We start from the raw sequence: 17,904 nt of genomic DNA on the forward strand, positions 1-17,904 counted from the left end.
TAAATGCAGGGAAATGCAGAAATTTATTATTCCTGAGTAGTGTCTCCATACCGTCCCATGGTCCAAGAGCTCTAGGTATTCCATGCACTGCATGAGCTTCAAGGTCTCCAGATGCAGAGAAGGTATTTCAGCCCTCGGTGTAGAGATTTGCTGACTCACTTTGTCCTGATCCTTTACCACCTGATAAAACAAAACCAACACTGCAGTTTGTGACCATTTTGAAACAAGAAGGGCACTTTTCAACATCACCATTTTGAAACTAGAAGGGCACTCTTCGACATCGTGACGTCGACAGATATGCCTCTTCCCACATTATTACATCATTATACATAGTTGTTCAAAGTTTGATTTAAATCCTTCAACTCAGATTAAAAAAATAAATAATTCTGGCTGCCACACCAGAATTATTTTCCAGAAGACCAGACCAGAAATTTCCTGTTTGATTTGAAAATAAAAACGCTCAGCAGTGGCAACAGGTATCTTAAACACAAAATGGTGACTTGCAACACAACGGTGTTGTGTGAAACACATGAATGTAAAACACAATGGTGACTTGCAACCGGGCCTCAATGGCAGTGTACAGAAGCGCTTCAAAAAATAACAATAAATACAAGGCACAGGGAGGTGAAATGCCCTGCACGTGATGAGCAATGCACGCAGAGGAAACCGAGTGTTCATTTGCACCTGCAGGATATCTTATAAATAAGGAAGATATAAGCACACCTGACACTCAGGCCAGGCTTCAAACTTTGGCATGCTCACGCAACTGCACCCTGAAGTAAACTGTTACAACCCATCATTTTTGATGGGCTTTAGACGAGCTCTTAAACAACACGTTACAATCGGCTGAATTGAAGTTTCATTTATCAAATGTAACATTGATTTTGTGTTCAAGTAAAATTTTTAAAATCACATTACTTGTCGTTTCTGTGAATTTTAAAATGACACAAGACATTCGGAAATTGGATAAATGCAGGGAAATGCAGAAATTTATCATTCCAGAGTGTTGTCCTCATACCGGCATTGACTCCATCTGCACATGAATTACTTCAGGCCTTGGTGTGGAGATTTGCTGACTCACTTTGTCCTGATCCTGAACCACCTGATAAAACAAAACCAACACTGCAGTTTGTGACCATTTTGAAACAAGAAGGGCACTCTTTGACGTTGCCAGATATCCCTGCACCTTCATTATTACATCATTATACATACTTGTTCGAAGTTTGATTTAAATCCTTGAAACCAGATTAAAAATATTTAATAATTCTGGCTGCCAGTCCAGAATTATTTTCCAGAAGACCAGACCAGAAATTTCCTGTTTTCTTTGAAAATAAAAATGCTCGGCAGTGGCAACAGGTATCTTACCATATAAAACACAATGTGTGTTTGTGTATTTGTTTGTGTGATGTCTATCCCCCTTCAAAAGGACGATTTAAGAAGGGGGTTAAAGGCCAATCTTTCAACATGACTGTGTGTTCACTTCGTTCTATTTTTCCAGGATTAAAAAAACTCCAAAAACATTTTCCATGAAAGAGTTATTACGTCTTCTTTTGGAAATGAAGATGGTGACTTGCAACTGGGCCTCAATGGCGGTGTACAGAAGCGTTTCAAAAATAACAATAAATAAAAGGTGCAGCGAGGTGAAATGCCCTGCACGTGATGAGCAATGTACGCAGAGGAAACCGAGTGTTCATTTACATCTGCAGGATATCAAATAAATAAGGAAGATATAAGCACACCTGACACTCGGGCCAGGCTTCAAACTTTGGCATGCTCACGCAACTGCACCCTGAAGTAAACTGTTACAACCCATCATTTTTGATAGGCTTTAGACGAGCTCTTAAACAACACGTTCCAATCGGCTGAATTGAAGTTTCATATGTCAAATGTAACATTGATTTTGTGTTCAAGTAAAATTTTAAAAATCACATTACTGGTCGTTTCTGTGAATTTGAAAATGACACAAGACATTCGGAAATTGGATAAATGCAGGGAAATGCAGAAATTTATCATTCCAGAGTGTTGTCCTCATACCGGCATGGACTCCATCTGAACATGAATTACTTCAGGCCTTGGTGTGGAGATTTGCTGACTCACTTTGTCCTGATCCTGAACCACCTGATAAAACAAAAACAACACTGCAGTTTGTGACCATTTTGAAACAAGAAGGGCACTCTTTGATGTTGCCAGATATCCCTCCACCTTCATTATTACATCATTATACATACTTGTTCGAAGTTTGATTTAAATCCTTGAAACCAGATTAAAAATATTAAATAATTCTGGCTGCCAGACCAGAATTATTTTCCAGAAGACCAGACGAGAAATTTCCTGTTTTCTTTGAAAATAAAAATGCTCGGCAGTGGCAACAGGTATCTTACCATATAAAACACAATGTGTGTTTGTGTGATGTCTATCCCCCTTCAAAAGGACGATTTAAGAAGGGGGTTAAAGGCCAATCTTTCAACACGACTGTGTGTTCACTTCGTTCTATTTTTCCAGGATTAAAAAAAACTCCAAAAACATTTTCCATTAAAGAGTTATTACGTCTTCTTTTGGAAATGAAGATGGTGACTTGCAACCGGGCCTCAATGGCGGTGTACAGAAGCGTTTCAAAAAATAACAATAAATACAAGGTGCATGGAGGTGAAACGCCGTGCACGTGATGAGCGATGCACGCAGAGGAAACCGAATGTTCATTTACATATGTGGGATGTCTCATAAATAAGGAAGATATAAGCACACCTGACACTCGGCCCAGGCTTCAAACTTTGGCATGCTCACGCAACTGCACCTTGAAGTAAACTGTTACAACCCATCATTTTTGATGGGCTTTATACTAGCTCTTAAACAACACGTTCCAATCGGCTGAATTGAAGTTTCATATGTCAAATGTAACATTGATTTTGTGTCCAAGTAAAATTTTAAAAATCACATTACTAGTCATTTATGTGAATTTGAAAATGACACAAGACATTCAGAAACTGGATAAATGCAGGGAGATGCAGGAATTTATCATTCCAGAAATTTATCATTGATGCAGAAATTTATCTGCATGAAATTTATCATTCCAGAAATGATGCAGAAATTTATCATTCTAGTGTTGTCCTCATACCGCATGGACTCCATCTGTACATGAATTACTTCGGGCCTTGGTGTGGAGATTTTCTGACTCACTTTGTACTGACCCTGAACCACCTGATAAAAAACCCACAACTGCAGTTTGTGGCCATTTTAAAACTCGAACGGCACACTTCGACGTCGCGATGTCGACAGATATGCCTCTGCCCACATTATTACATCATTATACATACTTGTTCCAAGTTTAATTTAAATCCTAGAACCCAGATTAAACATTTATACTCAGTGTGTGTGTGTGTGTGCGTGTTTGTGTGTGTGTCTCCTCCATCACTCCAAAGCCATGAAACCTAGCAGCCTGAAACTTTGCATGCATACAAAGGGAACTCCAAGGAAGTGCATGAGTGAAAATTGGGTGTTCGGGTCAATTAAAGCACTCCTTTAGAATTAACGGCCTCATTTATTTGTATCATTTATCAAGCGATCGTTGGCCACCTCGCTCTCTGGGGTCTAAAGGCGTGTCATGGGTGATCTTGCTGGGTCTGAAGCCACCATGTTTTTTGACCTGCTCAACCATGCCTCGACTTTGAATAGGCCGCAATGATTGATCAATGATGAAGTTCCTTTTTTTCACTTTCCTCCCTCGTATTATCAAATGCCTGTTCATCATAGCTACGAATTGCTGGTTACTTTGCAATGCTTATAAACCTCCAGAAACACCAGCATTTGTGGTTTTATTTCATTTCCGTGCAATCAATAACCTCGAAAATCTCTTAAACTAAGCCAAATTTCAAAATTTAAGCTCCAGAATTAAATATATCAGCAGTTCCCCGTCTCCTTAAAAAGTGTTAATTTGTCCAATTCAGACATTGCTTGGGCGTTTCCAGGGACATAGTTTTATTGACGGCAATTGCTAATCGCTTGCCAAGCCAGGCGTTCCGTCGGAGTTCTTGCTTGAGTGCTTAAACCACTTACCGAATGCCCCCACAGTTGATAGCAGTACAGTTTGTGTCCCAATCGGGACACGGTAGAGGTACGTATACATGTCAACAGTTACTGCTAGGTAGAGGTACGTATACAGCGCACACGGATGTGGTACATATGGGTATATTTCAATTTGTAGGGACTCTCCGCAGGTATATGAACGTGTCATGCCGGTTACAGGCACCATGGTGGCAAAGTTTCATCCCGTATCTTATGGAGGATTTATCAGGTTTTCCTTTGTCCTTGCAATTGTTTTGAAAGCACTTGGTTATGGGGCTTGCTTTACAAAGGTTATATGCCAGATTATATACATAACGGCCTGGACTCCATATACACATGAGTCACTTCAGCCCTCGATGCAGAGATTTGCTGGCTCACTTTATTCTGATTCCGAGCCACCAAATCAACTCCCACTTGGCTGTTGAATTAATACCAGGTGGGATTGACTCTGCCTGTCATCCTTCTGAGGTCGGCAAAATAAGTGCCAGTTTGCTGGTATCCTGTGTCGGAGTGGCAACCTGTTCAGGATTGTGCCCAATAGCAAAGGAGACTGCTTAAGCAGCACCAATGCTCTGCACAGAGTATGGTCTGAATGGATCGATGGATGGATATGCCTCCACCCACATTATTGCATCATTATGCATCGTTGTTCAAATTTGATTTAAATCCTTGAATTCAAAATAAAAATGATTTAAATTCAAAATATTAAATAATTCTGGGCATCACACTATGTGTCTGATCGGGTTGCAATCTAAAACGTAAATTCCCTATTTCCACGAGATCATAACTGTGAAGTTTCACGTCGATCAATTAAGCGGTTAAAGAGAAAGAAATTTTGTTAAGATTTTTGCTCAATGGCTGTGCTCAGTATGGCTGCCAGACCATGTGGATTATGGCCGATTAATTAATTAAATTATGGCCCGTGTGACCGATTAATTAATTATTCTTCAACACCCTGGGATCCCCAAGAGTTGGGGAACATGCGGGTGACATTCCCCTCGATCTGTCAAGCCGTTCTGGAGAAGATTCTAAAAGGTTTATTCTTCAAAAAAATCATAGCTGCCAAACCATACGACGAATGATATCACACCCTGGTTCCCTCCCTGGAACCGACAGTCGTCTCATTGAGTACTTGTCTGTCAATCTGGATTCTGTCATCCAAACCACTGCTTCAGATCATGTGATGATTCTTGGTGATTTCAATGTTCATCATCAGGTGTGGTTAGATGGCAAGTCCCCAACTGACAGAGCTGGAATTGCATGCTCCAAATTTTGTCTGAAGCATGGCTTCAATCAACTGATGAAAGGGTCCACCCGTGGAGATAATCTACTGGACTTGGTCATCATTAACTCTGCTGCTCATTACACCACAAGCATGAAGGGCAACATTGGAACTTCTGATCATAGCTCAGTGGAGATCATCTTCAAAAAGCTACCAGTCTTGGATAAAACATATCAACGGCGATTATGGGAAAAGAAAAAAGCAAATTAGGAATCCCTCAGGCAGCATCTGCACAGTTGGGCATGTGATCAAGCCATAAAAACTGAAGATCCTGATGTAGCTTGCAACAACATTGAAACGATCATCAAGTTTGGCATGGAGAAATTCATTCCCCATAGAGAGGTCACTGTTCTCCTGACTGATATTCCCTGGTTTACTGAGGCTTACTGAATGGCTGATAAAGCTATCTGTCTGGCATATACCAACTGGAGCAAGAGCCCATGTGCTGTTACCTGTGACGGTCTGAGAATGGCAAGGCAGAACGATTAGAAAGTGACCAAACCCCATGATTGGTGGGAGGCAGTGAAGAGGATACAGGGGAAAGGACGACATTCTAGTATCCTGACATTGCAGAAGGATGGTCAGACCTTTGCCACCTCCCAGGAGAAAGTGGACATCTTCTGCGATCATTTTGCATCAAAGTGTACAATTGGTTACGCTGAAAATGACACTTCTGATCTCACAACTCGCTCCAACATACACTTGGACACGATAACGTTCCGGCCTCATGACATTAGATGTATCCTGCAGAAGCTAGACATAAACTGGAAGGGCACTCGGCAGAGCACATACCTCTGCCACACAATGCCTGATCCACAAGAACATCTCAGGCCCAATACATTTTGGAAATATCATGCTATACAGCACTATATCGTTTTTGGTCCTATCTCTCAAGTGTGAAGAATCAGTTTGAAAATTAAATAATTATTGTATCCAGATCCGGATTCAGATCTCCACCAAAATCAAATAAATTCGTCCTTGCCACACACCCAACCTGTCCACCAAGTTTCACCCGAATCTGTCCAAAACTTTTTGAGATATCAAGCGAAATATCATTTTAGCGGTATCTCTCAATGGTGAAGAATCACTTAAAATGTTCTAGTCGTCGGATCTCGATTTGGATCTTCACCAAAATCGAATCAATTTGTCTTGGTCACACACCCAAACTGTCCACCAAGTTTCATCCGAATCTGTCCACAACTTTTCGAGATATTGTGCTACATGTATCAGTTTAGCCCAATCTCTCAATGGTGAAGAATCACTGAAAAAATTATCAGATCCGGATTCAGATCTGGATCTTCACCAAAATTGAATCAATTCTTCTTTGTCAAACACCCAACGTGTCCACCAAGTTTCATCCGAATCTGTCCCCAACGTTTTGAGATATCGTGCTGCATATCATTTTTGGCCTGATCTCTCAACGGTGAAGCATCACCTAAAATTTCTCGTAGTTGGATCCGGATCCGGATCTTTACCAAAATCTAATCAGTTAATCCATGTCATACACCAAACCTGTCCACAAAATTTCATCCGGATCTGTCCAAAACTTTTTGAGATATCCTGTACACAGACAAACAAACAAACAAGCAGTCATAGACTGGTACTTACGAAATCTTCAACTTGACCTCTGACCTTGTCTAATAAAAGCTGTCTCAAGAGAAGGTAGCGACGCAAACCAGAAGTTTCTATGATGATTCTGTACCAAACCATCAAAAATCGTTACGTCGACCGAAGCGAAAATCTCCATTTCTCCACGCAATTATTTAATATTATTTTATCAAAGTCACAAAACCGTAATATTCGGCCATCCACCAACAATCTTTACATAATCCGATGGCTTAGCGAGTCAGGTATGCGATGATAACCTTTATTGGGATAAACAATGACTTTTAAACACAATCTTTATTGAAAACACCGTCAGTGCGCACACGCAAAACCTTTACGTGACTCAACGACGCATCTGCTCGAGCGCGCTGCACCACGTGACGAGCCGAGACGCAGCGAGTGAAATATTTTTTATACAATCTTAAAACGTCTCCAAAAACATCCGATTTTACCAGAATTTCGACAACCAAGTGTAAAGCGTCATAAGCGATCACAAAAACCGAAGTCAAAACGAACTCGTAACGTCGACCGAAGGAAAAATACTCCATTTCTTCACATGAATTTACGGAATTATGTTTGACCTCACTGTGATCTTGACCTTTGACCAATTTTGACCAAAATGTAATCAGCACTAGCCATCACCGTCCTGGATCATGTGGTGTAATTTGACATTGGTAGCTTCTTCCGTTCTCGAGTTATCATGCCTACAAACAAACACACAAACACACACACAAACAAACAAACACACAAACAGAGGACGGAAGTCATCAATATACTTACGAAATCTTTAGATTTCGTAAGTAACAAGCAGTCATAGACTGGTACTTACGAAATCGTCAACTTGACCTCTGACCTTGTCAAATAAAGCTGTCTCTGGAGAAGGTAGCGACGCAAACCAGAGGTTTCTACGATGATTCTGTACCAAACCGTCAAAAATCGAATGTTTGACCTCACTGTGACCTTGACCTTTGACCAATTTTGACCAAAATCTAATCAGCGCTACCAGAAGTCTCTGCGATGATTCTGTACCAAACCATCAAAAATCGAATGTTTGACCTCACTGTGACCTTGACCTTTGACCGATTTTGACCAAAATCTAATCAGCGCTACCAGAAGTCTCTGCGATGATTCTGTACCAAACCATCAAAAATCGAATGTTTGACCTCACTGTGACCTTGACCTTTGACCGATTTTGACCAAAATCTAATCAGCGCTAGCCATCTCCCTCCTGAATCACGCAGTCTAATTTGACATTGGTATCTTCTTCCGTTCTCGAGTTATCTGTACCAAACCATCAAAAATCAAATGTTTGACCTCACTGTGACCTTGACCTTTGAACGATTTTGACCAAAATCTAATCAGCGCTCGCCATTACCCTCCTGAATCAGGTGGTGTAATTTGACATTGGTAGCTTCTTCCGTTCTCGAGTTATCGTGCCTACAAACACACAAACACACAAACAGAGTCTGGAAGTGATCAATATATTTACAAAATCTTTAGATTTCATAAGTAACAAACAGACAAACAAGCAGTCATAGACTGGTACTTACGAAATCGTCAACTTGAGCTCTGACCCTGTCTAATAAAAGCTGTCTCTAGAGAAGGTAGCGACGCAAACCAGAAGTTTCTACAATGATTCTGTACCAAACCATCAAAAATCGAATGTTTGACCTCACTGTGACCTTGACCTTTGACCGATTTTGACCAAAATCTAAACAGCGCGAGCCATCACCCTCCTGAATCACGTGGTGTAATTTGACATTGGAAGCTTCTTCTGTTCTTGAGTTATAATTTTCACTTGAGCATCACAAGGTTATGGAGACACTGAGGAAACATCTCTTTGGAAATTACCTCATCAGCAACAATTAGTTTGGCTTCTGTCCTGGCCATTCAGCCTCCGATTTACTCATATATCTGAGTCATGAGTGGATGTCTTGTCTCAACAGACGTCAGGAGGGTACAACTGTAGCACTTGACATCAAAGCTGCTTTTGATAGAGTATGGCACAAGGATTTGCTGGTCAAGCTGGTGACTAATGGAGTGGGAGGGCAGCTGTTACAGTGGTTATCCAGCCACTCGATGGATAGACATATCCAGGTAGTGGTTAATGGCCAAACATCCAAACCAACTCCAATTAATGCATCAGTACCTCAAGGATCAATTATTGGGCCCACCTTGTTTCTTGTCAACTTTAACGATCTGTGCGACAACCTGCATAACCCTATACCTGTCTCTATGCTGATGATAGTACCATCTACTGCCTGCTGGATGAAGTGAATGCCACCATTTCTCTGAGAGAAGACCTTCAGAAGATTACAAGTGGGGACAGAAATGGAATGTCCTGTTTGTTACCGAGAAATGTAAGGTTATGTCATTCAGTAGACGACTACCAAGTGAGCATCCTCCAGAGTTATTCATGGGTGTGACAAGCCCTCACAGCACATACACAAGCTTGACATACTTGAAATCAGGTTCTCCCGAAGCTTGGGTTTCCAGTCTCTCATGAACTCCATCATCGTTAGAGCTGGACAAAGTGTGAGTGCCTTTCACAGTATTGCTCCATACTTAGGTCCGCTTGACAGAGCCCAAGTGTACAAAGCCCATTGGAATATGCTCCCCCTCGTATGGATGTCTGCAAGTGCCATGTATCTTAAAAAGCTGGATGATGTGCAACGTCATGCTGTACGTATCATCAAGGCCCCTCCACAGGAATTGAATATCGACCCCCTACCACACAGGAGAACTGTAGCAGGTTTGCCTCTGATGTACAGACTGCACACAGAAGAAGTTACAGCACTTCTGAAGACCATGCTATCTCCATCATGGTTTCGATTAGGGTCACCAGAGCAAGTGCTTCCTTTGGAAGCTCTGCTGTGTAGTATCTTACTCGCAAGATGGAGAGTGGTCACTGGTAACTTGTTCAGTATGACCGCTCCTATATGCCCGCAATAATACCACGGTGGAACAGTTCACCAAATGCCACTGAAGGTCACCCAACAACATCCGGGATCAAAGCTTTCTGCTCCACAGCACACAAATATCTTTAAGTCTAATGCAGTATACTTATGATGATGTTGTTTTGTACAAGTGGGCACTGTTTTTGCTTTTTGCAGTGCTTACCGTAAAAAACAAACAAACAAACAAAAAAAATTTGGTGGAGTATGTTTTTTTCCTCATGGATAGACGATCATGACTAAACTTTCACATCAATCTGTTCAACCGTTTCAGAGAAGAATTTTGAAGGCTTTTATGTAAAAAAATAAATAAATATATAAATTCGCATGGACGGACAGACAACCTAAAAACATCATTCCTTCAGAGACCGTCAGCGGAGGCATTAAAAAAAAATGCTACAGCGGGGAGGCTATTAACTATAATGTGATACACATTCTGCTTCTTAGCTGATCCCCTGCATAGCGGGAGATGGGGTTTTGCAATCGTGTGTGTGTGTGTGTGTGTGTGTGTGTGTGTGTGTGTGTGTGTGTGTGTGTGTGTGTGTGTGTGTGTGATTGGTATCTCTTTAATTGGGGTTTTAGAAGGTGGAAGAGTCTTCCCAGCACTCCAAGTATCCACATTCCTTATAGTGAAGGATCTTGATTCATGGCCTAAGTTGTGAAGATATGTTGTTCTCAGAGTTTTGTTCTGAGGCTCTTTTCAGGATCCTCACTGAGCCCCAGACAGCCTCTAACTGTAGTTTGTTTGTGGTAATGTTCCCAGGAATGGTTTATAGGATCTTTGTGAGGCTCTTCTTGATCATTCCCATTTCTGTAATTATCACTGCAACATTTTTGGTGCTCTTCAGCTTCCAGGATCTTTTCACTTCATTATTGAAGTCTTAATATTTGATCATCTTGACTTTTGCATTATTTGGACCAAAATCACTGGGTACTTAAACCTCAATTAACAATGCCTTATTTTCCTTTTTTGTATCCGAGTACTTTGGCTGGTTGCAGTGCCTTGTTTTCTATGTTCAAGCTGGAAGTGGGATCATCAGGTTGCACCTGAGCATTAATTACGTCCTTGTTTTCATGAGTTTTGTAGACTGGACTGGATGTAAGGACTGGATTCTGGGGAGGATGTCAGGGAGATCAAGCTTTGGTGCATCATTTGGGAATGTCAAGATCTCTGACCTTGATTTCACAGATGATGCAGTCATCTTTGCGGAGACTCTGGATGTCCTTTTGGGGCCCTCGAGGTGCTGATTGAGGAGTCGGAGCTGCTGGGATTACGGGTTTCCTGGGTCAAAACTAAGATCCAGGCTTTCAATGACATCTTGGATGCTGCTATCTTGACTGTACCTGTTTGTGGTGAGGATGTTGAGGTCATGGAGAGATTCACTTACCTTGGCAGTGATATTCATATCTCTACTGGCTGTGAGCCAGAGGTCAATAGACATCTGGGTTGGGCTGGAGAGTCATGGATTCACTGGATCATGGGGTGTAGCACTGTCAGTACGTATGCAATTGGACGAAAGTCCGAGTCTTCAGGTCCTTGGTGCTTCCAGTCTTGCTCTACAGATGTGAGACTTGGACTCTGACCAGGGATCTGAGACGGAGACTTAATTCCTTTGGTACCAGGTCTCTTCAGAGAATCCTTGGCTATCACTGGTCAGACTTTGTGTCCAATGAGCGGTTGCTGAAAGAGACTCAAATGAGATTTGTTACCTGCATAGTCCTTGAGCGTCAGCTGCGGCTGTATGGACATGTGGCTCATTTTCCTGACGTTGATCCTGCTCACCAGATTTTCTCAGTGAGGGAGCCTTGTGAGTGGAGAAGGCCAATGGGCCAACAATGTGTCTCATGGTTGCAGCAGGTTAATCAGCATCTCAAGGGGATGGGCCAGGCATCTGCCTGGGGGATGGCCAGTCAGACACCCCTGACATACCAACAGAAAGTGATCCTAGCGATGCGCTGCTCCTAGCGATACCTGACCTGGCTTGAATTGGTTCACCAATCAAAAGCTAGAAGCCAATTGGGTTTTTTTTTCAGATCAAAAGGTAAAAGGTCAGAGTTGCATAATATAATCAATTTTCATCTGATTGACTTGAAATTACGGCAGGGTTTGCATATTGGGTAAAAGAAGCCTTTTGCTGTTGAGGTCAAAAGGTCAAGGTCTCCTAAAATAGTCAATTCTTTTTATTTTAGCTGTTCAATGGGAGCCTGGTGTTGGCTTCGTGGCTGGCTTGGGATTCTAGGGTCCTGAGTTTGAGCCCTGTTGGCCACTGAAATAACACCAGGGGGGTTGACAACCTGCCATCCTTCTGAGGTCAACGAAATGAGTACCAGTGTACTGGTCCTGGTGTATGCCCCGGTTAGAATAGGTGTACCATATTCCTGTGTGTCGGAAGAGGTAACCAGGGTTGGCGTCAGGAAGGGCATCCAACCATAAAACATTGCCTCAAGAAGGGAACCATGATTGCATCGAGCCCACAAAAAGCTAACCCCTGCTCAGCAGGAAAAATGGCTGTAAAAAGGCTGTTTTTTTAGCTGTTCAAAGTCAGGTTTAGCATATGGAAGAAGAAGTCTGAATGCAAAGCAGATGCAGATGGGCTTTGCATTTTCAGATGCTTTCTTGTTTTAAACTATGTAATGAGATATTTTGACACAAATTTCATATCATTGAAAATGTAGTAGTCGATGCTCACAGAGAGAAACAACAGAGGGCAATGTTTTTCTTGCCTTTCAGGGGGATTAAAGGGGAGAGGAAGATTAAAGGGGAGAGGGGGAAAATACTTGCACAAGGAGATATAGCAAAGAAGGAGTTGAGCTTTGAGAATTGAAGAGGAAGAAATAAAAAGTGGGAGGAGGGGGGCTCAGCAAAAATAGAAGAGGTGGTGAGGGTGGTTTTGTGAGAAACCGCAAGGTGAAGATGAACGGAACTCTTGAAGGACTGAATGAAAGAGCAAGAGACATTTTAAGATACAAGGAAAAATACAAAATTGACAATTTCTAATGACATCTGCAAGAAATCTGATGAGATTATCATAAAATTTTTGTAAGTGTGAGTATGATGTTGTATTGGGAAATGTTTCACAATTAAATTGAATTTACACAGATTCAAATATGCACCCAAATCTACATTTTGCGCATTAATTGCGAACGAGCTGTTTGTTACAGCATGAAAAGACTGTTGGAATTGCATCATTTTATCAACTGTTTGGGATGACAGAAAATATAGTTGCTCATGAAATTGAGTCCTCCAGTTTTAAGAGGTCTCAAATCTCATATAAGACCCGTGTATAAGACCGAGGAGGAAATCAGTAGTACCCTCACCTTGTTTGCATATTGCACGGTGTTCAATGTGTTCTTGAGGTCCTGGTCAGAAGAGGTCACACACGCAGTCGTATGTGTGTTGCTGAGCAAGGGTTTGGAAATAAGAAGAAGAGGCAACTATTTCAGACATCAATTATTAGAAGAGCAAAACCCTTGTTATTCGCTGTCGATGCATTCCTGGGAAAACAGTGCATCTCAAATTTCGTGTTCAATGAGACTGTTTTAACATCACAGGTATAAGGATGGTTCCTCCACAATGAATGTCCTTATTTTACAGTTATTTTTATATCACATAGTGACTCCATCTGCATGTATAGATAGATGTTTACAACGAAGCCCAGATAATCCATGCTCTGCATTAAAAAAAATATATATATATCGTGCTTCTTTAATTTTGTTCCTCGATTAGCACGTCGGCAGACAACCAAGCACAAGGGGTGTTTTCAGTTACCAAGCAGCTAGCTCGAGCTTGCAAAGCCAGCCGATCCTCATCAACGGTTTCAAATGGAGTGCTTTCTTGAGTGCTTAAGCCACTTGGCAAGCACTCCACAAGAAACTTGGTTGTAATTCTTCCATTCTGAGCCTGGAAAGCCTGTGGTTCAAGCCCTGTGCGAGTCATACCAAAAACTTTTAAAATGGAGCGTGTTGCTTCCTTGCTTGATGCTCAGCGTTTGAAAGGACATTGCACGGACAAACACCAGGAAGGCAATGGCAAACAACCTAATATAGCTCTTGCTAATAAACTGATTTGGTTGCACCAATGCTCTGTAGAGTATAGTACATCAGAGATGTGCTCACACATTTAATTTACAGTTCACTTTACTGACATCACTACACTGACATTTCTGGCTAAATAAACTTCATCAAAATAAGTTAACATATGGCCCTTTTGGAAATGTACATGGAGATATGCACAGTGAGAATTACACGGGGACGCTTCTAATATGACCACAGCAGCTATTAAAGAAGCTGATGTGAGATTATTAATCTGCATAATGAATGCTGAACTCTCCTGCTTTCCCAAAACGACCTTCCAAAACAGCCATTAGAGTGAATAATGTGACAACGTTATGCGCATCCTCTTGGACAGAGTGTGTGATGATAACGAACCCTTAACCACAATCTGTAAGATTTCTATTTCACACGAGCTTGGAAAAAACTCCCCCATGTTTTTCTGGAAAATATGAAAGGTTTTCCACATGATCCAAATTAAAATAATTATCTCCTCTTTGCAACGACTTTGGTTCATCACAAAAGTAAGTCACAAGTGAGGTAACGACATGGCAGCCATTATGAGCAATGCTTCAACACAGCAAAGTGCATTTGATCAAAGTGACCATGCTTCTGGGTACTTTTACTGACAACCAGTCGAGTGTTGTCATGCTAACGTGACATCTGTACCCCACAACCTGTTGAATGCCATTTACACATGTGCAGAGTGAGAAACTCTGCCAGAAAACTCACTCTTTCCCATAAATTTCATTGTCTGCCGCAAAGTCTCTGTTGTGGATTGTAAGGTACGACAAAATGAGTAACTTACAAAGTAAAAGGGTCCAGAACGGTCTGATGATGGTTTCATTGAGGTTCACAGGGGGTCATACCAGTTCTTGAAAAGAGCAATCTAAAGTCACCTTTCAATATTCCATATGCATGCTATTCATTTGTGCAATACCTCCTACTTATTAAATCAATGTGATCATGTCACACCTTTGTAAGGCAAATATTTATTACACAAACACAAGATATGGGAGGGGTGGGGAGGGAAGATATTTGAAATTCCAACATTTGGAAAAGGAACAGAGGGGAAGACGATAGGAATGGAGGTAGCTTGTATCTCATTATTGTGTTTGTACGTAAAGGTAGGGAGTAAATTGAGAAAAATAAGAGAATATCTTATGGTTGGAGAAGGAAAGGAAGTGAGCAAAGTTTTGGAGAGAAGGGAAGGAAGATTTGGAGTCGGAATATAAGGATTGCTTATGTTATAGAAGGAAAGGATCAGAGAAAGGAGAGAGAGTAAAGAAATATTCTGCCATGTTGGCATACGAAAGAAATAGATGACTTCAAAAGTGAAGACAACAGGGTATCAGAATGTCTGAGGCTGTGGAGACAGAAGTGACAGGAATATTGGGACACATCCAACTTGAATTGATCATGTCCAAATTTCTCTACTCTCCTTGGGGCCTCAGATCAGGTACTCTTGAAGGTGTTTGTCTCCCTGGTGGACTTCAGGGATCCACAAAGGTATTGCCATTTTCTGGCAGTTTAAAAAGGCAGGATTGTCTGGCATGCAGTCAGTCCACCATATCTTCCAATGACAATTTATATATATATATATGAGTATGTATGTATGTATATATATATATATATATATATATATATATATATATATATATATATATATATATATATATATATATATATATATATATATACATATACATATATATACATATATATATATATATATATATATATATATATATATATATATATATATATATATATATATATATATATATATATATATATATATATATATATATATATATATACATATACATATATATATATATATATATATATATTTATATATATATTTATATATATATATATATATATATATATATATATATATATATATATATATATATATATATATATATATATATATATATATATATATATATATATATATATATATATATATATATATAAACATATAAGCCTGCTGTTGGCGCAGTGGTTAGGGCAGCGGCTTGGGATCCAAAAGGTCCTGAGTTCAAGCCCAGTTGGGCCACTGAATTAATACACCAGGGGGTTGACTCAGCCTGTCATCCTTCCGAGGTCGGCGAAATGAGTACCAGTATACTGGGACGGTGTATACCCCAGTTAAAATAGGTGTACCATATCCCTGCGTCGTAAGAGGCGACCAGGGTTGTGTCAGGAAGGGCATCCGGCGTAAAACATGTGCCAAATCACTATGCAGATCATACGGTGATCCGCTGTGGCGACCCCGAATGGGAGCAGCCGAAAGAAGAAGAAGAGATATATATATATATATATATATATATATATATATATATATATGTATATGTATATATAGCCTGGTGTGTTGGCGCAGTGGTTAGGGCAGCGGCTTGGGATCCAAGAGGTCCTGAGTTCAAGCCCCGTTGGGCCACTGAATTAATTCACCAGGGGGTTGACTCAGCCTGTCATCCTTCCGAGGTCGGCGAAATGAGTACCAGTGTACTGGGCCGGTGTATACCCCGGTTAAAATAGGTGTACCATATCCCTGTGTCGTAAGAGGCGACCAGGGTTGCGTCAGGAAGGGCATCCGGCGTAAAACATGTGCCAAATCACTATGCAGATCATACGGTGATCCGCTGTGGCGACCCCGAATGGGAGCAGCCGAAAGAAGAAGAAGAGATATATATATATATATATATATATAAATATATATATATGTATATGTATATATGTATATGTATATGTATATATGTATATGTATATGTATATATGTATATGTATATATATATATATATATATATATATATATATATATATATATATATATATATATATATATATATATATATATATATATATATATATATATATATATATATATATATATATACAGGGTGCCCCAAAAATGTACTCACATTTTGGCTCCTCATAACTCATTGAATTTTTCATTTATTTTCAGATCAAATTGACCCTAATAATGGCAGAAGTACGACTAGGTTTTGAAGAAAGAAAATGTATCATAAAGTGCTACTGGAAGCACGAAAACATCATGGAAGTGCAAAGAGAATTTAGAAGACATTTTCACAAAGATCCACCAACGCGATGCACCATTGCTCGCATCCGAGATAAGTTTGAAACAGATGGAACTATGCGTGATGTCCATAAGGAGTATTCAGGAAGACCACGGTAATCAACCACCCCCGCAAAGGAAAATCAATTGCTGGAAACCCTCCACCTATCCCCAAGTTCATCTGTACGACAAATGGCTCGTGAGACAGGAATCCCAAAATCAAGCGCCCATCGCATTTTGAAGCGAATTAATTGGAAAAGTTACATTCCAAAATTAATCCACGCTCTAAATGAAGACGATCCTGACCGGAGAGCTGAATTTTGTGAGTGGCACCTGCGCAAATGCGAAGAAGATGCAGCATTTCCATCCAAAATTGTTTGGAGTGATGAGGCCAGCTTCAAGTTAAATGGCTCAATTAACCGAGACAATTGCACCAACTGGGCTCCTGAAAATCCGCATGTTACTATGGAACACCATTTAAACTTACCAGGGGTTAGCTACTGTGTGGTGTGGGATATCAGCATTGGGCATCCTAGGGCCATTCTTTTTTGACCAAACTGTCACTGGGGATGTTTACTTAAACTTGCTGCAGGAATCCATCGGTCCACGTGTCGAAGAGATATTTGGTGATGAAGAGATTTACTTTCAGCAAGATGGAGCACCTCCCCACAACCACTGTGATGTAAGGGCCTATCTCGTAGCAACTTTTCCAAACAGATGGATTGGGCAAAGAGGTAGTGTTGAATTCCCTGTGCGTTCCCCAGACCTCACTCCAATGGACTTCTTTTTATGGGGATACCTCAAAGATAAGGTTTACGGCTCAAAACCAGCAACAGTCGATGAGCTGAAACAGGAAATTGAAAGAC

At 40.6% G+C, this 17,904-nt stretch overlaps 1 protein-coding gene across 2 annotated transcripts in view; it reads right to left on the bottom strand.

The window, feature by feature from the left end:
* The window catches only part of LOC147024937 (uncharacterized), a 228,452-nt gene that overhangs the window by 11,278 nt on the left and 199,270 nt on the right, over positions 1 to 17,904 (bottom strand). For both annotated transcript variants that reach the window (XM_085885365.1, XM_085885364.1), the window contains exons 8-11: positions 13,222 to 13,303; positions 2,035 to 2,118; positions 1,019 to 1,102; positions 52 to 180 (exon numbers count right to left, since the gene is read on the bottom strand). In XM_085885365.1, coding sequence (XP_085741491.1) covers positions 52 to 180; positions 1,019 to 1,102; positions 2,035 to 2,118; positions 13,222 to 13,303 — 379 coding nt within the window. The remainder of the gene's footprint in view (positions 1 to 51; positions 181 to 1,018; positions 1,103 to 2,034; positions 2,119 to 13,221; positions 13,304 to 17,904) is intronic.

The sequence above is a fragment of the Eptatretus burgeri genome, chromosome 6 (assembly GCF_056783735.1).
Source record: "Eptatretus burgeri isolate ZD-2024b chromosome 6, Ebu_testis_v1, whole genome shotgun sequence".
Taxonomy (NCBI): Eukaryota; Metazoa; Chordata; class Myxini; order Myxiniformes; family Myxinidae; genus Eptatretus; species Eptatretus burgeri.